Below are 24,523 nucleotides of genomic sequence, written 5' to 3' on the forward strand. Positions count from 1 at the left end.
TTTGCATTAATGGCGTAAGCGCCGGTGGGTGATCTTCCCTCACTTTTGATCTTACAAGGCCAGTGGTTGTCCTGCAAATGGCCAGGTTTGAAGTTGGCTTGCTGCATGGGGTACGGGGCCCTGTTTGATGAGAGTGAGCTACCGCCTGTGGGAACCGTTGAGTGTAAATGCCCTGATTGCAGGAATGCTGCAAGCACTTTGATGGCTTTGCAAAGATTGGGCCCGTACTAAGGGGCTAATATGCAAGTTATTTTTTGTCCAGGATCATGCAAAGTGACCTAGAGGGATACCTGAACTCCTCCCTGGATCCCCACCATGTTTATCTGTACTTCAGTTGAGAGTGGTATTTTCTCTTCACCAAGAGAAAAAGGAAATTGTATTAAACAAATGCTGCAGACACATTGCTTGTATGTCTGCAGTGCTTCATGGCTACGCAAAATGTGCATACTGTGCTTTCACGACATTGTGCAAAATGCAAATCAGTCAGTGAAATATTTCAGAGCAAAATGCGTCCTCGTGTGAAAAATTGATGCAGCAATACTTCTCACACTAAAATATATCGCTAAATGACATTTGCATTACGTAAATTTCCCACTTGAAGCACAAAAAAACAACTGTGAAAAACAGCTGCTGTCGTGGTTTGCTTTTTTTTCCCCCCCTCACTATCATTTGGCCACTTAGTTGTGCAACAGGGCTTCATTTTAGAAATTGAGCTTAACATTACATTTCGTGAATTGCCCCAATGTAATTTAAACTTTACCATGGTTTTATTTTGATGCAGCAAGACATCTAAAGCTCACAGACAGTTGGGCAGTCTGTAAGGTGGGTAGCGTTCTACACTCTCCAGGCTGTGCAGTAAATGGTGAGGCATGTTGTGAATAGTGTTTCAAAAGGACCATAGCAGGGTTGAGATGTAAAGTTGTAGAAAATGTAAGCAATAGAAACCCATGTCAGATAATCTAAAAAGTAAATTGGGGAAAGTCAGCCTAATAGAAATAGAGGTGCATATTTATACTCCATTTATGCCAAATTTGCGCCATTTTTTTAATGCAAATTTGGCACAAAACTAACTCCATATTTATATTTTGATGTTAGACCCGTCTAACGTCAAAATATTGGACTTTGCACCACTTTTTAGATGCGTGAACCTACCTTGCACCAATGGGAAGCAAAGTAAGCGTTCCCATCTAAAAAAAAAAAAATGGTGCTAGCCCTATATTTATCCCCGTGCTAAAATGCCGCACAGGTGGGAGGAGGTACTAAATAATGGTACAAAGCTTGATTTGTACCATTATTTAACCCCTGGTTCAGACCAGACGTTTGAGGCCTCAAGCCCCAGGAACACCCCACCCACACCAGAGGGATACCTGAGGATGGGGGACCCTATCCCAGGTAAGTAGGGTGAGTTTTTAGGGGTGTTTATTTTTATTTTTTATTTTTAACGTGCCATCGGGAGTCCAACTTGGCACCCCCTGCATTGCACAGAGTGCAGTGGCCATGCTCAGGGGACACTGGTCCCCTGTGCTGGCCACTGGTTGGTGGACATGACTCCTGTCGTTTCTAAGACAGCCATCATGTGGTACAGATGGTTTTGCGTCAAGAAATGACGCTAGGCTGGTTAGAGGCATTTTTTTTTTTTTTTGTCTAACCAGCCTAACTTCTGTATTTTTGCTGCAAAACCACCTTCTATATGAAGCCCGGCTGGTGCCCAAGAATGGCACAAGCCGGTGCTAAGCTTTTTGATGCAAAACTGTGTTAATGCAGTGTTGCATCAAAAGTATAAATATGCCCCAGAGTTCGGTTGAGAAACACGTTAGTTTATTTAAACTCCTTATAGGAAGGGAAAGTGAGGACCCTGTAGCGAGTTCCAGTAGTGGAATATAGTTTTAATATCTAAGTGGAAAAGTTGAGTTAAGGAGAGAAAGGTAGAGGGGAGGATAGTTTTTAAGAAAAAGAAGGTGGGTATTGAAATGGGTCCCCACAAACTGGGAGAACCTTAAGCATACAGTGGGTGGAAAAATACATAATTTTTTTTTTTAAATGGGTGGCGGGATGGGAGGTTGGAGGAACGTGTGGGAGGGGGGAAAAAAAGCTGTAGAAAGAAGGAATTGGCATGCAGGATAAATTCAGCAACAACAAAGGTCACCTAGTGACAGTGGAAGCTAAAAGCAAATGTAGTAGAAAAACCAACAGGTAGACCATTTTCAATATTAATGGCATTCACACCTTAACTTGTAAAAGGCAATTTTGGGGAAAATAGGTAGCATGAATTAGTTTCTACTGCATTACAGCTGCTATTCATTTTGAACGTTTAGATTAAACAGTTTAGGTGACATTGCAGTGATGGTGCTTTCCTATTTTTGTTGTCTTTCTGATCTGTTCTGCTTTGTTTGGTTCTAGGGCGGCCCTGTTGAAATCCTTCCCTTTCTGTTCCTTGGCAGCGCCCATCATGCTGCTCGAAGGGACATGCTCGACGCCTTGGGGATTACAGCTTTGTTGAATGTCTCTTCGGACTGTCCAAATCACTTTGAAGGGCACTTTCAATACAAAAGCATTCCAGTGGAGGACAACCACAAGACTGACATCAGCTCTTGGTTCATGGAAGCCATAGAGTATATTGGTAAGCTTCTGTGATTAAAAAGTTGTAGCTACCTGGAAATATGGTTATTTGGAGAAAGGGGTGGGAGGTGATGGCAGTGGGCGAGCGAGGGTAGCGATGCAGTGTCATGGAGTTGTGTGCTGATCCATAATGATTGTTAGGGAATCTGATTTACTCCAAGTCGGTTGGTGGCCACCTAGAAGATTCATTGCCAGAAGCGAAAATAAGACTCTTTAGAGGCACAATTCGCACATTACTAGACCTTGTTTCCATAACGCCTGCGTGTGAAGATCCTGCTTCCAATAAAGAGTATGCATGTGAGCTTGCAGCATTTGCCAGCACTGGAATACATGGTGCTGAAAAAAATCTTTAAAGGATACCCAAAACAGGTCAATCATCCTTGCGTATCACCTGATTTTATCACTTTATGTATTAATTTTTTGATATCTGTCCGTTCTCATAAGCACAAGAATGACTTGTTTTTTGAAGCAATTATTTCTTAATTCTATTTTGCGATACCTCCCATTGTTGGCTTTAAGTTTTGTCATTTTTTGGAAAGTGGTAGGATAAAACGGCAACCAGGTTGTAGTGTTTTACCAGTAACAGCCCATGTATCTACCAACAAAACAAGCATGCATTTGATTGTGCTGGCAGGCAGCCAGTACTGTACAGTAAACAACAAACCTGAACCACAAGCACAGCAGAAAGCACAATAGACCAAAGGATGGAGGTACTTGTCTGTTTGCTTACAATCTAGGGTGCATTGGGGCTTGATTTTTAGCAGTCCAGTGGTATCCCATTCATTCTTTGATCCCAATAACCATGTGAGACCCAGAACTTTACATACATTAAAAATATTACCACTATGGCTGTAAAAAGTAAATTGTGACGTAAACCATGACATTTGTCGAGTAAACATTTGGAAAAAATCTGAAACATGTTTTTATTTGCAAGTGGTCATAAGACATTGCAGATTATGTTGGTAAATAGCAAAATTGTATCTAGTCCCGTTTACCCTTCATAGTGACAACAGTAATGTTAGTCCAATTACATAAATATTAGTATAATAATACATAACAACAAAAACAGCAAAGAAGAAAATTAAACATGGCAACAGAGAGTGGCCAGTACAGCACCTCACCAAGCAGCAGGGGGAATAGGTGGCGGAGCGGGGGAGTGAGGGAGGAGGCAGTGGGAAAGGAGGGAACAGACAGACCAACCCCCCCCCCCCCCCCCCCCCCACACACACACACACACACACTCTCTCTCTCTCTCTCTCTGTCTCTGTCTCTGTCTCTGTCTCTGCCACGCCATGTCCCATGCAGATATAATCACTCAGCCACACCTAGTTTCCAACGCTGTGCTCTCCCCCTGCGAGGCCTCCAGATCCGGGTTCTTGGGGGCACGCTGCTGCCTCTCCTCCACCACACCCCGTTACTTTGTCTGCCATTCATTTCCCAGTCGTTGGTGCTGTGGATTGCATCCAATGGATGACTACCCATCGCTTAGCCAGCACTATCCCAGGAGCGTGAACCAGTGGTTTATCTTGGCTCTGTGCTTAGGTGTTGGGAGCACTCCAAATAAACAATGATTAATGGAGGCCTCCACAGGCACTCACGTTACGCCCCATAGAATCTGGCGCACAGTTGTTTTGTTCAGTGCCAGGAACTACTGTGACAATGTGTGCTTTTTGAGACCAGAAAACATTTTTGCTTTTACCAGTGTTTGTTACAATGGTGAGGGCTTGGCAGCTCCCACAACAGTAAAGTTTTACAAAAGCCATGTCAAAACAAGACACGCATTGACAAAACCAAAAGACTGACCACCAATGTCGGACCCATTGGATTTGTCAATGCTTGTTTATTTTTATGTGTCCCATAATCCTTGTTGAAACTGGTTAGTGATTTTTCCATTATGAATTTTTTTGGAAATACTAGCATAGATGCAACGCATTTTAATAAATGATGCTTTAAAGAAATAGTATCTAAAATTTCATGTTCATTTAGCAAAACATTTCTTTTTTCCCGGTTGCATTTTTTTGTGAGCATTTTATTTTGAAAGCAAAGAATCATGAATCTTGCTTTCCAGTGTCTGAAAATATTTGCATCTTATCAGAGAACCTTCTGGGAACATATACATATTTTCATATTCTTAAACTTTGCAAACGTGTGTACACATTTACTGGAACCACTGTCGGTAGTGCCGTCCAAGTTTACAACATATTATTTGGAGCGCTCAGCCTAATAATAAAGACTTTGCAATAACGGACCATAACTACAAATTTGACCAGCATTAATATATGGACACAAATATTACCTCCATGCAGACCATTCCCTTTACAATGTGGTGAAGTAAACTGTTAATCAAGGAGTTTGTCTTGAAGTGGATTGGACCTACTTGTCCCAGGGACAAAATAAACATGAAAACCTGTTGTCCTTGAACCCAAACAATATATGCTGGGTGTCCGGCTATAGGAATTCCACACCCCTGTGAATGTAGTTGTTGGAACATTTTGCATAGCATTCTGGAGAACGTATGAGCATTGGGGCAAGAGAACCGTTTTGCTTAGCACAACTCTGCTCATTACTGACCAGGATAGGCAAACCCAGAAGGGGATTGACTTATCCAGTCCCTCGAGGACTCTGCCCATATTGAGATATCGTGCCACTGATTTATTCGCTACCTGAATCCCCAGATATTTGAAGTGGTCCTCCTTCCATCGAAGCTCAGTGACTGGAAGCTCAGTCGGTCATGCTGTCGCCAGTGTGGCTATGGGGAACAGCACTACATTTTAAATCTTTTACATTTTACAAATAACAATTATTTGGAAAACAGCTCACTTTACTTTAGAAAGGTGTTAAATTACCAGTGGGGGTCAGGGGAGGGTGCAGGTACTGACTTGAGGGTTAAAATAGTTACCAGCAAAAAGTTTCAGCTTTGAATAAAGGTTTCCAGGAGGCCACATTTCAAATGCTTTAGAATCTCTATTTGATACTCTTTATCCGACTGTGCTCCATTGATTAAGAGGACAATAACTCTAATACATATAACATTAAATGTTTGGGGGATGTTTAAGTCTAGATTCATTCTGTTTCCTATGAAAGAGGGTTCGAGTTGAGTGTACACCAGGAATCCATATCCATTAGAAAGCAATTTGGTTAAAAAGGTGGAGAAAGCACTCTCTCTTTTTATTTTTTATTTTTTTTTTTTATTATTAGTTTGTGCTCTATTTAGCATGCACATTTGTCACATATTCTAGTTGCGTGTTAATGTTGATATGTCCATACATGTTTTTTGTTTTCCCTTCTAGATTCTGTGAAGGGCTGCCAGGGTCGAGTGCTTGTTCACTGCCAGGCTGGCATCTCCCGTTCGGCCACCATATGCTTGGCCTATCTGATGATGAAGAAACGTGTCAAACTGGAGGAGGCTTTTGAGTTTGTCAAACAGCGCCGGAGCATCATCTCACCAAACTTCAGCTTCATGGGCCAGTTGCTACAATTTGAGTCTCAGGTCCTAGCTACTTCTTGTGCCGTGGAGGCCGCCAGCCCCTCGGCAACCATGCTGGAACGTGGCAAGCCACCCTCCTCTCCAACCTCGCCCTTTGTCTTCAGCTTCCCTGTGTCTGTGGGTACTCCTACCAGCCTCAACTATCTGCACAGTCCAATCACCACGTCTCCCAGCTGTTAACGAGCAACCATTCTCAAGATGGTGTGCACACCACAATGACATGCTTGGCACTTGGGCGGGAAGTAGTAAAGACTGTTGCCAGATGAAAGAATGGTTTAGTCAACTTTTGGTGGGCAAAACTGAAGGAAATGGCAATAAGCCCGCACAGCAAATCTACTCCAGAAACAAGCAATAATGACTGAATGGATTTTTGTCTTTGCAGCTGTTAAAAAAAAAAAAATAATAATATATATTATTTTTTGTTTGTTTGTTATTCTTACCTCTTCTGTTGAGCACCCCTTCGACATCATTACCTGTCTGAACTGATGTAGGTGACCATTACATGTGTCTGTCTTTTGCCTGACAGGTGTTGCAGATCATAATTGAACAGTTGGGAAAAGTTTGCTTTTCTGGAGCGCCAGAGTTGATAACTCTGCTTGCCATACTAAATACACACGCTCAGCTGAAGAACATGCACAACAGGGTAGGGTGGGGCGTGGGTTCACGTGTTTTTGTAATTCGCCTCAAAAGTGGATTGTTTCTAAAATACATGACAGCAATAACGGGTGGGTGAGGAAGAGAAGGTGCATCTTTCTAGGTGACAGCACCTGCATTCCCTGGCATGCTTTTCTGCGTTGGCAACTGCATGTCACCCTGTTCTTGTAGTGCCACAGACTTGTAACTGTTGGTTCTCCTGCGGTGCATGACTTTCAGTAGGTGCGAGGCATTGCTAGCAAGCGTTTATATGTAATAATGTTGTTAGACGAAACTGCTTGCAATGCAGGATTCATGTCACAGGTCCACTTCTCATGCTTTGGCAACAGTTTTGTTTTTGGACAGATATTAGGCACTTGCATAATTTTGAACACAGCACTTTGAGGTTTCCATCGTTGCACTTGGGACCAACTGCTCTGCCCCTAAACTGCAGTAATTGCTGGATAAAAGTAACACTTGAAATGTTCACAATTTTTAGGCATTTTAGTACTCAGCAGAAGCATCATTTCGGTTATGGTGCTGCTTTCATCTCTGAAACTGGGTCCAAGTTCTAAGCAGTTTCCCTACAAAACCACCTTTTCACGAATTAGTAGTGTGTAAGATCCGATATGAAGTTCTTTAGTTTATAACTTGAAATATTTTAGGTGTGTTTTAAATCGTACAAAAAATCAGTCTAGTGAAGCTATCCCTGTTCCTCCTCCAGATCCTTCAGAAGTAAGTTCTTGTTTTGACTCGGGTCCCTGCGGTGGCTGGCTCACACTGTGCTCAGAAGAGTTCCTTTTGGCTAGATTTGTAATGCTTGATAACCATAAACCTTGTGAGTGTTGGTGGTATGGAAGGCTGGAGCAAGAGAGCGGGATTGTTGGTGGCTCAGTAACTAACAGAGGAACAAATTAAACCCAAACATGTTTCTTTTCAGTTATCTCTGTGTGTGTGGAAAAACGATTTCAGTATTTAACTCCCTAATCTTTTCATTGTACACACATTAGCATGCTAAGTACTCTTTTGCATATCTGAAACTGGGCTTTGGTCTTGTACTGTGAAGTCTAGTCCATGCTTCTACCACCAAGAGCTATTGTGGGTTCTATATTAATGGAGGACCAGGTTTATATGGTATGAAACGATGCACTGGTATACCATGAGCTACTCTAGAACGACATCCAATCAAGTCAAGGTAGATGTACAAGAGTGATCTCCAAACTCGGGGTAATGTTGGGTTAACAGGATATTAATTGCTGGTTAGGCCAGCGAATTTAGGCCATAACTCAAAGCAGTTATGGCTCTAAATGTTGAACCACTCTGAACCGAAGAAAAAGGCAAGTGGTTCACCCACTACTTGACACAACTGCCACAGCTCTGTGCACTCAAGTTAACCACCGGCTAGCCCATAGTGGTGGAACCAAACCCATGTCTCCTTGGCCCTTGTCGTTTCTTCCAGCATTTCTAATCCTCAGCCAAAAGGTGCTCATGTAAGTCATAGCTGCAGATTTCGTTGTACGGTCTGAAGGGCTCCCCTCCTCCCTTATCTCACTTGATATTGTTTTGACACATTTGTGTATTGTGTGCAAATGGAATTGTAGGACTGGAGCATTTGAGCGAACAGGTTTATATACCTAAATGATTTTGAGAAGGCATTTTATTTTGAAGTATTTTTTTATTCATGTAAATTAGAAATGTTCATTTTTTAAAAGATATTGTGCCTTAGTTCTGTTTTAATCCCTTGCATCCTTCAGCACAAGTTTGTGTGATTGTCTGGCTCCGTTCTGAGCAGCCTTTGGTAAGATGCAGAGCACTGATTTACAAGAGCGTCAGTCGAAAGCTGAACAAGCCAGCGCCGTCCTAGGTGTTAGTTGGTAAAGCGATAAATCACTAAGATGTGTAAGGATTTCCAAATACCTTGCATGCTATTTTGTAGATGTGTAATGCTGCGGGTGCCAGACGTTTGGCTTTTCTTTGAGGTGTTTCTTTGATCTTCCAGCTGCACCCCAGCGCATGTCTCCGAATGTGGGAAAGTGTGTATTTATCTAGCCTTTGCCATTCACAGGTGTTGTGTGTCTCTGGTTTGAGATGTCCTCTATGGTTGAGGTCAGTGGACCTTCATTATGCACCAGCATGTTTTATATAGACTTCAAGGCCCCGGACACCTATTTGTAAAATCCAGATCTACGGAGGAGCATCATTAAGTATGGCAGGGGAGACTTTAGAAAGGCGTGGACCAGGCTTATTGTATATTGACAACGTTTCTTATAGGGGGTCGCTTAATTCCATTCCAAAGAAAAATTCTACTTGAGGTCAAAGACTAAGAGAGGATGAGCTGTTGGGGTAAAGTGGCTTGTGCGCATCTTTTGTTCTCTGATGTTGGTATACGTTAAGAACTAGAATGGTAATTTAAAAAATAGCCCTTGGTTACAGAAACCCTCCCAGTCTGACATTGGTGAGTGGCTCACTACATTTGGTGCCTCGCGCCTGGAACATTGGTCCGTTCCGCAGAACATGGTACGTTTCTGCACCTTTCTAAAGAAAATCGTTGTGTATCTTGCTTCCCGGTGCGTTAAACTACTAACATACGGATGTTTTCCGAATTCCAACATATATCCACACCACCCGTGCTCAAACTGCAGTCTGTCTATCAATTATCTGTACACTAGACCTTTCCTCGCTATAATTATATTAAGAGCTATGTTCGCGCAGATAAAACATAGTCCAGTTTCACTTTTTGAACCACACCACTCTTTGAAAAACAGCCTCTTGACAGCACCAACAAAATAGTCGCTCTCCTTGTGTGGCTGCTTATTGTTGCCATATGGTTTTGATGGATGTCCTGAGTGGAATATTTAAAATCTCAAATGGCACAAGTATTGAATACGAAGCAGCAAATGCGCTCGCCTCCTAGCTTCTGGTCGTCACAAAGTGAAGTGTTGTCACTTAAAGACGCATTAAACAGCCTAGAGAGGTACCACCTTTGTCCGACGTGACAAGGTCCTGGGGATGTGGCATGCTCTGTTGATGAGGATGGGCCTATATATATTTTAATCCTAATTATTTGTGTGTCCTTCCTTAATGCCGAATATCAATTAAGTTTGTTTTTAGTGGAGCACTTTATTTATTACTGAGAAAATGTGGTTGTGTGTGTCTAGCAGTCATCCTTCTGTGTGTTTTTTAAATGTTTGCACCAGTGTCTGTTTGGTAATTCGTCTCAAAAGCTCTTACCGTCTCACAATAACCCCTACCCACTCCCCCCCCCCAAAAGAAGCCTGAAGCGAATAATAAAACTTGAATGTGCATCTACCATCTGAATGTAGCTAGGATTGTTAGTCGGACTCTCAGGTTGCCATGTTTGGGAGTGGAGGAATCGAACCCCTTAAGGAGTAAAGAGCAGGGTTGTTGCTAAAATCCAGAGAGCAATACAATACTTCTGGTTATTAAGCTCTGTAAATAGCGCCATGTTTCAAAGTGAAATTGCGTTTCTGAATCCTGTACATACTGATAATTTTAGACTGAAATGTTTGTTTTTATTTATTGCCTGGAAATCATTTGAAGGAAAATAAATAAGTTTTTAAAGCTTGTCTAACTGAGCATTTTTGCTATGCTGTTAAAAGTGGAAACATGATTTGCCTGGTAATGCTTACTGGCCGATATCGTCTCCGATTTCTGCAAGGAGTAGGATGGTGTGTTTTTGTACTTTTTTATTTTTTATTTTTTTATTACGTTAAAGGCCTGCAGTTGAACTGAGTAAACTTGACAATCTTCAGGAAAGGGGACGCCGGTAAAATTAAGAAATCCGCATCAATACAAAACAGCACCTAAGCAACAGCCTTTACATCACAATCGGTAGGCGTTTTAAAATCTGCAGGTGACGTTTTGAGATGACATGAAAGACAACGATCTTTTGAAGTAACTTTTTGCAATCCCTCCAGCCTTGGAAATTAATCAAACAGTCTAATACCAGTTGCTAAATACTGCTACCACGTACTGTCACTCTTCAGGTTTGGTGTAACAAGGGTGGTCCCAGGGATACTGTAATGAAGTACGGAGTCATCTGATCGGGTAAGGGTGAAGAAGGCTTTATTCCCAAATCCTAATCACGCACGATGTGCCCAGCTGGTTCAGACGTCCAGCAGCAAGTCATTTGCAGTTAGAATCCTCACTGTGTCCGCTACACACGCAAGACAAACATTATACACATTAACACTTAATCGTGTACACTTACATCATGTCACTCACATTACATAATAATGAATTAAATCACCTTCCCCCTTACAAAATAACAGACTACAATATGTAAATTGAAAAAAATAAACTTAAATATATTTTTATCACTAATATGTTACATAATCATTAAAACTCTTAGGACTTTTTCTAATGCAAGATCGTTCATGTGTAATTTTTACTAACTGCATTTTATTCCACCAGCCTCTACCTTGAATCACTGCAGCACCTTTACTAACTTTAACAACCTGGACTGGCATGGACTAGTTGGACTCACCTTTCTTGACTGGGTTTATAATCTACACCCAGTCACTTTGTCAAATTCTCATTCAATGCATTGAGTCTTCTGTCAAAATTGTATTTCACATGTGCCTGTTTCAAAATCACATTAGATCCGATTTCATCTCTTTTCAAGTTATCATTTACTTCCTGACTTCTCTTTCAACCATGATGGAAATAAAGATGGGTGAAGCTCCCTGCCTCTTAACAATCGACAAAAAAGTGGCCCCCGTAGTACAATGTAGGGGAAGTATTGTAACTCCACACCTTATGTTTAACCCCTTCGCTGCCAGGCCTTTTCCCCCTCCTGTGCCAGGCCTTTTTTTTGGCTATTTGGGGCAGTTCGCGCTTAGACCCTCATAACGTTTTGTCCACATAAGCTAGCCAAGCCAAATTTGCGTCCTTTTTTTCCAACATCCTAGGGATTCTAGAGATACCCAGACTTTGTGGCCTCCCCTGAAGGAGGCCAAGAAATTAGCCAAAATACAGTGAAAATTTTGTTTAAAAAAAAAAAAAAAGAAAATGGGGAAAAAGTGGCTGCAGAAGGCTTGTGTTTTTTTCCCTGAAAATGGCATCAACAAAGGGTTTGCGGTGCTAAAATCACCAGCTTTCAGGAACAGGCAGACTTGAATCAGAAAACCCGATTTTTCAACACAAATTTGGCATTTTACTGGGACATACCCCATTTTTTACGATTTTTTATTTTTATTTTATTTTTTATTTTTTTGTGCTGTCGGCCTCCTTCCAGTCAGTGACAGAAATGGGCGTGCAACCAATGCTGGATCCCAGAAACCTAAACATTTCTGAAAAGTAGACAAAATTCTGAATTCAGCAAGGGGTCATTTGTGTAGATCCTACAAGGGTTTCTTACAGAAAATAACAACTGAAAAAGAAAAATATTGAAATTGAGGTGAAAAAAAACAGCAATTTTTCTCTGTTTTACTCTAACTTTTTCCTGCAATGTCAGATTTTTTTTAAAGCAATATACCGTTACGTCTGCTGGACTCTTCTGGTTGCGGGGATATATAGGGCTTGTAGGTTCATCAAGAACCCTAGGCACCCAGAGCCAATAAATGAGCTGCACCCTGCTGTGCGTTTTCACTCTATACCGGGTATACAGCAATTAATTTGCTGAAATATAGAGTGAAAAATAGCTATCAAGAAAACCTTTGTATTTCCAAAAAGGGCACAAGATAAGGTGTTGAGCAGTGGTTATTTGCACATTTCTGAATTCCGGGGTGACCATACTAGCATGTGAATTACAGGGCATTTCTCAAATAGATGTCTTTTTTTTACGCACTCTTATATTTGGAATGAAAAAATGTAGAGAAAGACAAGGGGCAATAACACTTGTTTTGCTAATATATGTTCCCCCAAGTGTCCTGATTAAAAATGATATACCTCACTTGTGTGGGTAGGCCTAGCGCCCGCGACAGGAAATGCCCCAAAACACAACGTGGACACATCACAATTTTTGAAAGAAAACCCAGGTGTTTTTTGCAAAGTGCCTAACTGTAGATTTTGGCCTCTAGCTCAGCCGGCACCTAGGGAAACCTACCAAACCTGTGTATTTTTTAATACTAGAGACCTAGGGGAATCCAAGATGGGGTGACTTGTGGGGCTCTGACCAGGTTCTATTACCCAGAATCCTTTTGCAGAGGCGTCTGGGTAAGAAAATGTTGGGGGATCCACGCAAGCCTAATCTCCCTGCACTCCTTGGGGTGTCTAGTTAAACAAATAAAATAAAATAAAAAAGGTCTGGGTTTGGTAGGTTTTCCTAAATGAAGGCCGCACCCAGGACCAAAAACATAGGTGGCCTCTTCCCCCCCCCCCCCCCCCCCCCCCCCCCCCCCAAACACAGGTAGTTTTGTAATATATCATTTTGATGTGTCTACATACGTCTGTGATGTGGCAAACACTAAAATTGTGAAAAGAAACGCACTTAGGTTATGTGAAAAAGACCCCTCACCCACCAACCGAGTTGGTGGCATGCTTCATCATCGGGGTCCCACTGGAGACACCTAGCGTGTCTCAAGTGTGCTGCGACGCCTGATTACAGCGGAGCAGGTTTTGTCATTTGTACCACACATACTGGTTGGATTTGGCACGAGGGTGAATGATGGTTCAGTAGATCAAATTTTATTAACAAGAGATTTCACAAAAGTGAAATGCATTGGTAATAACTGAAAGGCCAAAAAACGGAACCAATGACTCACAGCTCGTGAGCTGTAAAGCCACAGCAAGGCACCAACCGCTTTACAGTCCATTCACACACCTTTCATACATGACATGCACAAGACCATTCACGCCGCCAGCCACGGGCCCAGCACATTACAACACTCGCATCGACAGACAGTGCCAGTCAAGGGCCCATCACTTTCATACGTCCACATGCCTGATAAAGCAATCGCACCAGCTGATGAGTGTGTGGACTGGCGTTTGGCTGGCACCGCCAGCCAAGCGCCACCCCAAGCACACCGCCAGCCAAGCGCCACCCCACGCACACCATCACTTTTTTTTTTGTTTTGTTTATAAACAACAAAGAAACCACTAACTAATTATAAAGTAAGTACAAAACTGCAAACACAAAAGCTCTAACTAAATACATGACAGTGATGCCAACCGTGAAACTCAACATATGAAAATATAAAACCGACAGTTTACGCTTACGGTATTTCCCAAAAGTTTTTCCTTGTGTAGTAACTTCTAAAACAGCTGGGCACACACAGCCCAGGCTTTGAAGGGCATTCGGGGCAGTACATCTGGCTTTCCCTCCGGATTAATCTCCGGGCACATACTCTACATTTCTTTGTGGGCAAGTCTTTTTTGGGAGTGGGAGGAATGTGATCTGGAAAGTGCCGATCTTTCAATCTAGCCACATCCTCCACCACTTCTACTCTAGGAACTCTTGCCTGTTCCACCACAATAAGGCTTTCTATCACTGACTCCTGAAATTTAACAAATGTCATCCTTGACTCAGGTGAACAATCCTTGAATACAATAAAAGCATTAAAAGTTGCCAAATGAAATAAATGTAGGGCCAACTTTTTATACCACACTTTACGACAGTGTCCACTCTAAACAACCCTTGAACAACTGCACTCCAGTGTAGAAATTATCTACGTACAAATGGTGACCTTTGTTAAATAGTCATCTACCAAGTTCCCACACAATTTTTTCGCAAACTCCAAAAGTGGCCGGACAACCAGGAGGGTCAAAACTGGAATCCCTACCAGTGTAGACCCGGAAATTATACACATATCCTGTACTGCTTTCTGACAGCAAATACAATTTAAACCCATACCGTGTCCTCTTACTAGGAATGTACTGCTTAAAAAACTAAACGCCCCTTGAAAAGGACCAAAGACTCGTCCCCACTTATCTCTTTGCCTGGAACATAGACCTCTGAAAACCGATCTACAAAATCATCAAGGACAGGCCTAATCTTAAAAAGATGGTCACAATCAGGGTGATCTCGTGGCAAGGCTAAAGCATTGTCTACAAAATGCAGCAGACGACGAAGAAGAAGCAAATAGCGATTACGTGTCATAGTTGCAGGAAATATAGCCGTTGCCATCAAGGGACTAGTAGACCAATAAGAAGCCAGTGACGGCTTCCTGATCAACCCCATCAAAAAAGTCAAACCTAAAAACTTTTTCATCTCTTCCAGATATGTGGGAACCCACTGAGTAGCTCTAGACTGAGGCTTAAGTCTGGCAGCGTTGTCCCTCAAATATTGCTCTGCATACAAATTAGTCTGCTCCACAATCTCTTCCAAAAAATACATCGTCCATAAACAAGTGAAATAAATGGACAGGCAAAAAGATTTCCGTATTGACTCTACACCCTGGGAGACCAGTAAATGCAGGTAACTGTGGCTGCTCCATGTTTGGGGCAATCCAGGTGTCAGGTCTTCTAATGGGCTGCACTCTTGGCACATCAATGTCGTCCTCTACAACAGGCCCTTCATCTGCACTGAGAGTAGCTTCCTCATCAGAAGAATACTCTCGGACAGAAAACTCACTGCCAGAATCTCCCACTTCCTCCTCTGCCTCCGATGCAGAGTCAGTCTCGTAATCATGGTCTGAAGACGACTCAAAGAGCATGCCAACAACCTGCTGAGCGGTCACTCTGTGGCTAGCCATGATCCTCACCAACAACAAATGGATTGCCAACAACTAGCACTAAAATAAGTAATAAACAAAGTGTAGAGTTATGTACTAAAAAAACTATACCACTCACTTGCCTGAAAAAGCTACTCCCCAAACAACTACTCTGCACAGACACAGCAGTCACCAATGATATCCCACTAACAAGAAAAAAAGCAAATTAGACATATGTCAACACAAATATCATTGTGCTTAAATTATTAGGACAATTTCACACACAATACTGCGTTTAGTACACCACCTACAAACATGTAATTCATGCATGTCAACAATACTCCTTTGGAGTAAATTGCTTTCACTTACCTAAAACATGCAACTATGCAAACCGCAGGACAACTACTGCCAAAACCGAGAGGATCCACAGCAAAGGAAGCAAAAGCGTTGAACTAGAAGGAAAAGAAGAAATAAAGTGTTATCACAAATACTTCGCCGGTTGACAAACACCCCACCACCAAGAACTTAGAAATTGTCCCTGGTACCTAAGTGGATTCTGCCCCCTTGGGGGCAGATGGGCGTAATTAATTTTTGCCTATCTGCCCCCAAGGGGGGCAGAAATGGGCAACAGCTCTGTGCCCCCTTTAGGGGTCGACCCTTCCCAAAGGGGGCACCCCCAGCACAAAACAAAAAAAGGGGGAAAAAAAAAAAATCCCTGGCTACAAAAATAGGCCCATCTGCCCCCAAAGGGCAGATGGCCAATACAAACTTTCCCCACTTTGGGGGGGGGGGGGGAACGACCCTTGACCAAGGGGTGCCCCCAAACACACACACCACACAATCCCTGGCGCCTAGTGTGCTTCGACACCCCCCCCCCCCCCAGGGGTCAGATAGTCCCAAAAATGGCTGATCTGCCCTCGGGAGGGGGGGGGCGAAACAGGAAAAAAAAAATAGCCCCCCAGTAGAGCGACCCTTGCCCAAGGGGTTGCTCCCAAAATAAACTTGTATAACGAAATCCCTGGTGTCTAGTGGATTCCCCCCCCCCCCCCTCCGAAAAATCATCGATCTGCCCCAAGGGGGGTGGGGGGGGCAAAATACTAAATAAAATTGCCCCCCCAGGGGGGTGACCCCAAAATAAACATTCAAAACGAAATCCCTGGTGTCTAGTGGATTTCCCCCCACCCCCCGGGGGTAAATCGGCGATCTACCCCCAGGGGGTGCGAAATACTAAATAAAATAGGGACCAAAACAGAAAAAAAAATAGCCCCCTATGGGAGCGACCCTTGCCCAAGGGGTCACCCCCAAAATAAACATACCCAAAAAAATCCCTGGTGTCTAGTGGAGATTCCTGCTCGTGGAGCAGGAATACAGTGAAAACAGGCACAGGGGGAAAGGAAAAACCCTTTCCTTTCCCCCGTGTCTGTGTCCCCCCCCCCCCCCCCCCCCCAAAAAACCCCAGAAAAAAAACAAAAAGGGAAGGACTTACCAGGAGAAGTCCTCTTCCCTCGACGCGCTGGACGCAAATGGCTTCCAACGTGTCCCGGCAATACTTGATGACGTCGGCGCGCTGTGCGCGCGCTGATGTCATCAGATTGCTGGCAGGGGGGGGGGTCAGGGGTGGAAGGGGAAGTACTATGCCATTAGCAACAGAAATCTTAAGCAACTTGTGAGAACTTGCAACTCAACAGTCAATCTGTTTTCCTTGTAAAATATACTCTTGCTTTTATCAAAATCTCATCTTGTTCACATGCCTCTGTCCATTCTTCTTCAGTTACCACTGACTCTTACTCAGACACTGCATCCACCAGGGCAACACACTCAACATCAACTATGAACAACTCATCATTACAGTCATCTGATGGCATAAGGGATAAACAGCACAGAAATGTCTTCCGCCTGAAATGTGTTTAAATTGCAGGAGTACAATTTTGAGTTCAGATACTAACCTTGTGAGTGACTGACATGTTACTATTGCATCTGTTGAAAATGTATACCAATGGTTTGTGGTCTGTGTGCTATTTAAATCTGCGTCCCTGAATGTACATCCTACATTTTTTCACTGCCCACATACGGAAGTGCTTTGCGTTCTATATTGCCATTCACTTTTCTTGATGCAAATATTAGATTGTTCTTTACCAGCAATCTTCTGACTGAAATCAGCACCAAACCCATAAATGCTAGCATCCACCATTATGATTGAAGAACAATTTTCATGAAAAACACAAAAGGCTGATGCAGTTACAATTAAATTCTTTAAATTGGTAAAACCTTTTTCCAAATCATTAGACCACTCCGTTTTTGGCCTTTTCTGATTAATGCTCGCATTGGTTTGACTTTTTTCAGCATAGCCTGGCACAAAGCATGCATAGTACCCACTAAACCTAAGAATGGCGTTGAGCATCTTTATCCGTAGGTTCCCTTGCCTTTTAAATTGCCTTGACTACAGAAAACGTGGATTTTATGCTGGAATCAGACACCGTGTGGCCTAAATATTTCAGTTAATTGGTGGCAAATTTACATTTTGTCAGGTCTGATGGTCCATTCTGGCACATAGAGGCATATGAGTGTGTTTTTTTAAATATAATATTTTGTTATGATCTTGCAAATTATCTGCAAAAATGGAAATATCACCCAGATACGTGTGTACTACCTGAAACAAGCTGTCCATTAATTTCTGAGAAACGTTGGTTGCTGATGCCAGCCTGAATAGTAACCTTAAAAACCTATAAGTGCTGAACGGTGTCACAAATGTTGAAAGTTCTTGAGAATCAGCATTCAGTGAGACTTGATGAGCTGGCCTCAAGTCTATTATGGAGAACCATTTAGCACCTCCCACATTAGATTAGCCAGTAGTTAATGTATCTTGAGCAGTTTGTGGCAATCCACCACAATATTTCTATTTAGGGCACGTAAGTCAGCACATAACCAAATTTTGCTAGATTTTTTTCGTGCCTCTACTATGGAAGCCACCCATTGTGATGAATCTGTTGGTTGAATGATGACCTTGTGAAGTCCGATGTTGGAGAGTGTTCCTTAATTCCCTGAGCCTGAGGTATTAATCTAATGCGATAGTCAAATCCTTTCACTGTGCCTACATGGTCAGTAAACAGTGTTTTAAATTCAGACAATATATCCTCAACAGATTCTCTGCCACAACACATAAACAGGTAAGCCACCTATATCTATTGGATTATCAGATCCTGGAACAAGATACAAATAATTTTTACTAGGTCTTTCCACCCAATGATGTTCTTACCTCTCACTGCAACATAGACCTTAGTGTATGTTTTTCTACCTAGGTATTGTACTTTTGAATTGAGAACCTAGCATTTCTATGTCTTTCTCCCCAAATGCTTTGGGGTTTACATCGGAAGATAAGTGAAACATTTCTTCCCCAATTCTCGTAAAATGTGGTATCTCTAAGGATAGTGATGGGCGATCCCAAATCTGCCACAACTTTTAATGAAATATTATCAGGTATGTCACACATTGGATCCTTCACATATTTGCACTTCATACCACAATCTAACGTAAAAATTGCATTGTTAATTGACTCTGCACACAAATCAACTTCTACACTACCAATTATCCTTGGACCTTTTGCTCTATGGAATGCATTTTGGAAGTATCCCATTTTTTTCCACACATTAAGCAACGTTTGCCAACAGTTGGGCAGCCTGTAAAATTACTGTTGTGATTTCTGGAGCCCCATCTGTAACAAAAACTAGGGGGCATATTTATACTCTGTTTGCGCCGGAATTGCGTCATTTTTTTTTTACGCATTTCCGACGCAAAACTAACTCCATATTTATACTTTGGCGTTAGACGCGTCTAGCGCCAAAGTCCATGGAGTTTGCGTCATTTTTTTGCGTGGACACCTACTTTGCGTTAATGATATGCAAGGTAGGCGTTCCCGTCTAAAAAATTGACTCCGAGGCATGTGTGCCGTATTTACACTCCCGGGCAAAACTCACGCCCGGGAGTGGGCGGGTCAAAAAAAGACATCCAGCCCCTTTTGCGCCGTTTTTTAGTGCCTGGTCAGGGCAGGCGTTAAGGGACCTGTGGGCTCGGAAGGAGCCCAGAGGTGCCCTCCCATGCCCCCAGGGACACCCCCTGTCACCCTTGCCCACCCCAGGAGGACACCCAAGGATGGAGGGACCCATCCCAGGGACATTAAGGTAAGTTCAGGTAAGTATTTTTTTTTAATTTTTTTTGTGGCATAGGGGGGCCTGATTTGTGCCCCCCTACATGCCACTATGCCCAATGACCATGCCCAGGGGGACATAAGTCCCCTGGGCATGGCCATTGGGCAAGGGGGCATAACTCCTGTCTTTGCTAAGACAGGAGTTATTTCAATGGGGGTTGGGAGTCGAAAAAAATGCCGCAACTCGGGTTGAGGCGAAAAATTTGCCTCAGCCTGACTTGTCCCATTTTTTGGCGCCCAAGCTCCATATCCCCCTACGCCGGCGCTGCCTGGTGTACGTCATTTTTTTCACGCACACCAGGCAGCGCCGCCGGCTAACGTCATTGATTAAATACGGTGCCCGCATGGCGCTTCAGAATGGCGTTAGCCGGCGCTAATTTTTTTGACGCAAAACTGCATTAGCGCAGTTTTGCGTCAAAAAGTATAAATATGGCCCTAGATTTTTTATTTTGTTGTTCATGTATTTCATTGGTTTCCAATTAGTATTAATCACACATACTGAGTCTCCTTGTTCTGTATTTGCAAAAGATGTTTACTTTAGTAGCACATTCATCGTGTAGAAGTTTAATTTAAAATTGGTGACCTTTCGATACTCTCAGCTAGGTCAATAACTTGTAACAGTGATGGGTTTCTGCAACTTAACAGTCTCTTGGAATTTTCCTTGAATCAGTTATTTACGAATTGGTCCTGTACGTATGTCTGAATCTAGACCAAATTCACAAGTAGCTGCTTAAGCTCCTGGATGAGAGATACTGTTCCACATTTTCATCTGTTGGGTACCTCCAGATTGCCCCTGTGGAGTAGGCACAGGTGATAAACTGACAAAAAGTTGCTTTGCTGCATGGTCAAGGCTGCCAAACAGTAATGCAAATTTACGTGCTGGATTATAAGCATTAGCATCAATTGCAACCAAGTGGTTTTAGAACAGTCTGTAACCGAGAACTCTTTATATTAGGTTTTCCAGGTTTAGTTAAAATGGTGGTGGTTAGGTAATCTGTTGTGGAGTAGCCATAGTTATACCTTTAAAAAGTGAAAAATTACCGACAAACTGCAACATGACCTGTAAATAACTGGTTCAAGCTCACAGCAATTAGACAATTAATTGCAAGAACATACAATGCTGCACAAATAGTGGATACAATTGTAGTATACTGTAGGAATTACGTGAGCTGAGTAAATAATGAACACAGGGACAATAACGTGGCCTACTGCTTGTTCCCAATTAAATATGGCTGCCAGGTACAATGCCATTAGCTATAGCAATGTACTGATGTGTAACGTGAATGCGTGTTGTCATGGAGAGCACACGTCACAGGTGCCACTTGTAATGGGGAGCGCGCGTCACAGGCAGCAATGCCGGAGGTGCCAAGATTAAAATTAAAATCCGTGTGCAATCAGGAACACTCCTGTACCGTGGATAGTTCTAGTTCTGTGTGGTGTGATCAGATGGTTCTCTGTAGTGCGGTCCACACAGGAACATCAGCTGACATCTATATGGGCACGAAGGAAAAAGACAAATAAGTGAAAATAATTCAAGCGTGTGTGCACCAGTAAACTAAGAGGACAAATAGTCGCAAAATGTAGTGAAGTGCAGAGTCCTCTGATCAGGTAAGTGTGAAGGGAAGCTTTATTCCCAAATCCTAATCACCCGCAACGTGCCACATCCAGCTGGTTCAGACTTCCAACAGCAACTGTCAGTTGAGCGAGCCACCATTACAAACAATAACACTTATATCGCCTCAAACACATTCGGTCATAATGAATTACATCACAGAGAGAGAGAGATCCAGCATGAACTGTCCCCTGGGTGGTGTTCAAATGTGTTCCAAGATCCTTTTGTCTTTCTAGATAGCTGTAGAATCTGCTTTGAGAGGGCTCCCTAGGTCATGCACATACATTTAGGGGCATATTTATACTCTGTTTGCACCGAATTAGTGTCATTTTTTTTTTTACTCTAATTCGGTGCAAAACTAACTCCATATTTATACTTTGGTGCTAGACCCCTCTAGCACCAAATTTATGGAGTTAAAGTCATTTTTTGAAAGTGGAGACCTACTTTGCCTTAATGAGATGCAAGGTAGGCGTTCCCGTGCAAAAAATGACTCTATGGCCTTAACGCCATATTTAAGGGCATATTTATACTCTGCGGCATATTTATACTCTGTTTGCACCGAATTAGTGTCATTTTTTTTTTACTCTAATTCGGTGCAAAACTAACTCCATATTTATACTTTGGTGCTAGACCCATCTAGCACCAAGGCCCTGATTTAAACTTTTTTTTGCACCGCATTAACGTCATTTTATGACACAAAAGTGGCGCAAACTTACAAAATATTGGCCCTTATTTATACTTTTTGTTGCAAAACTGCACTAACTCAGTTTTGCACCAAAAAGTTTAGCACCGGCTTGCACCATTTCTGTGCACCAGCCGGGCACCATATTTATGGAATGGTGCAAGCCGGTGCAAAGGGTAGGCTAGAGTTTGAAAAAATGACTTTAGTCGGTGGGGCTGGCAGTATAGAAGAAGAGGGTTTAGCACCAAAAAATGGCTTTAGGCAGGTTAGAGTAAAAAAAAATGACTCTAACCAGATTAGCGTCATTTTATGGTGCTAAACCTACCATGCCACATGACTCCTGTCTTAGAAAAGGCAGAAGTCATGCCCACCACCCCAGTGGCCAGCTCAGAGGACAGGGGTCCCCTGGGCATGGCCATTGCACCCGGTGCCATGTATGGGGGCCCATTTCAGGGCCCCCTATGGCACTTTCAAAAATAAAATGCACTTACCTGTACTTACCTGGGATGGGGTCCCCCATCCTCGCAGTCCCTCTAGTGTGGGTGGGGGTGCCCCTAGGGCGGGCACCTCTGGGCTTATTCCATGGTGTTCCACCATGGAAATAGGGCCACAGGTCCCCTAACACCTGCCATGACCCAGGTCTTAAAAAATGGGGCAAAGTAAGCTTTGCCCCATTTTTTGACTGCTCCTTCCTCCCTTGCACCATTTTTACATGGGAGTATAAATATGGTGTTAAGGCCATAGAGTCATTTTTTTGCACGGGAACGCCTACCTTGCATCTCATTAAGGCAAGGTAGGTTTCCACTTCCAAAAAATGACTTTAACTCCATAAATTTGGTGCTAGACGGGTCTAGCACCAAAGTATAAATATGGAGTTAGTTTTGCACTGAATTTGAGTTAAAAAAAATGACGCTAATTCAGTGTAAACAGAGTATAAATATGCCCCTTAGCGTCAAAAAATGATGCTAATCTGGTCAGAATCATTTATTTTGACTCAAAACTGCCTAATGTTATTTTTTTTCAAGCTAGCCTACCCTTTGCACCGGCTTGCACCATTCCATAAATATGGTGCCCAGCTGGTGCTAAAAAATGGTGCAAGCCGGTGCAAAACTTTTTGGGGCAAAACTGCCTCAGTGCAGTTTTGCACCAAAAAGTATAAATAAGGCCCTTAATGTCTACCCCTCATTTGATAGACCCCGATCCAGCCCCTTCAGGCCTAATCCTGTGAGGGGGAAAAAAATCCACTGCTTCTTTATTTAGATCACAAAACTGCTCACTTTTTGTGGTCGCCCCGCAGTCAGTTGAACAAATTGTGGATTTCTCACATACCAACCATTTAATCAATTTCGACTTTCCCTGCAGTGGCACAATGAGCATGGGGTGCCACGTCTGGGCATCAGAAAGAAAGTGATGGATGGACTGCTTTAATCATGCCACCTTGTATTGGACCCAGCCATGTGCAAATCCGTTATGACCCTGCTCAAATAGAAACAGTCCTGCCCGAACTGCTACGCCCAGGTCCTCCCTGAACAGGAACACTAGCAATTCAGTGTGGACTTTAAAGAGCCTGCTTTGGCTTTAACATTCCTAATAAATGCTGCCCGATTTGTGGTACACTTGCTTGTCAACGAGTTATTGTGTGACGTCAAATAGATGCAAGGCTCCGGCGCAGGGGAAGGGAATGTCAATGGGGGAGAATTGTTTGGGCAGGTTTACTGTTTCTCACACCTTGCACAACGTTTCCTACCATGTATTTAAGTCTGGGGACTCCTACTGAGTTATTACTGGCAGCCAGAGACCCCTGCTAAAGCAATTGCTATGGTTTCAAATTCAGAACAATACGTGAAAATCGCAAAAAACAGTGCATCAAAAAAATATGCAAATGAGGGAATATTTCATATAATTCACAAATGCCAGAAAAATACATTTTAACTAAGAAGGTTAGAGCATTTCCTAATTTGGTTTTTAGTTTAAAAAAATACAAAGCGATATGCAAAATTGTAGCATATCACTTTCTATTTTGCTCCTAATGCATGCTCTTGTTGACACTTAAGTACTATTTTGAGTTTGCAGCACCTACAAATCAAGCTAATGATACCAACTAAATTTTCAGTCTTCAGATTTCTTCATGTTTACTTAACATTTTGAAATTTTCAGTTCTACAGTTTATGCACCCTTTATCACTCTGCTAATGTTCTATACAGACCCCCCTCTGTAGGCATCATGGACCCCTGAAGAGAAGTGGACCACAGGTCAAGAACCACTGCTTTAATGAATGGGGCAGAACTATCCTTGGAGACAGTACAAGAAAATGGAGAGATAAATAGTGCCTTTTAAATATATTGGTCAAACCCACTATGATTATATTAAACATTTTCACGGATTTTACAATTTTCATAGGCTACTGACATATCCTTAAAAGGTAATGAGTGAGACAACCAAAAAGCAGAGCAGCTTCTACAAGTTTGAATCCAAAGCACTTTAGAACCAGTTTTTGCAAAGCTAACCGTTGCCAGTTCTCTGAAAAATTCCTTCTACAAAATGATGAGCTCATGAAATAAAATATTCAGAAAGACCTCCCTTGTCTGGTTTTCAGTCTGTTTGGCTGGGAATTGCAACATATGCTTGTTTGAGCCTGCACACGTGTAGGTCCCAGCATTAAGCTTGGCGAGTT

General features: G+C 42.6%; 1 protein-coding gene across 1 annotated transcript in view; it reads left to right on the forward strand.

The window, feature by feature from the left end:
• Positions 1–10,326, forward strand: part of DUSP4 (dual specificity phosphatase 4) — a 34,814-nt gene extending 24,488 nt beyond the window's left edge. The window contains exons 3-4 of the mRNA XM_069235657.1: positions 2,401–2,620; positions 5,910–10,326. Of these exons, the coding sequence (XP_069091758.1) occupies positions 2,401–2,620; positions 5,910–6,286 (597 nt within the window). The 3' untranslated portion in view covers positions 6,287–10,326. The remainder of the gene's footprint in view (positions 1–2,400; positions 2,621–5,909) is intronic.
• Positions 10,327–24,523: the final 14,197 nt, after the last annotated feature.

Source organism: Pleurodeles waltl, chromosome 1_2 (genome assembly GCF_031143425.1).
Source record: "Pleurodeles waltl isolate 20211129_DDA chromosome 1_2, aPleWal1.hap1.20221129, whole genome shotgun sequence".
Lineage (NCBI taxonomy): Eukaryota > Metazoa > Chordata > Amphibia > Caudata > Salamandridae > Pleurodeles > Pleurodeles waltl.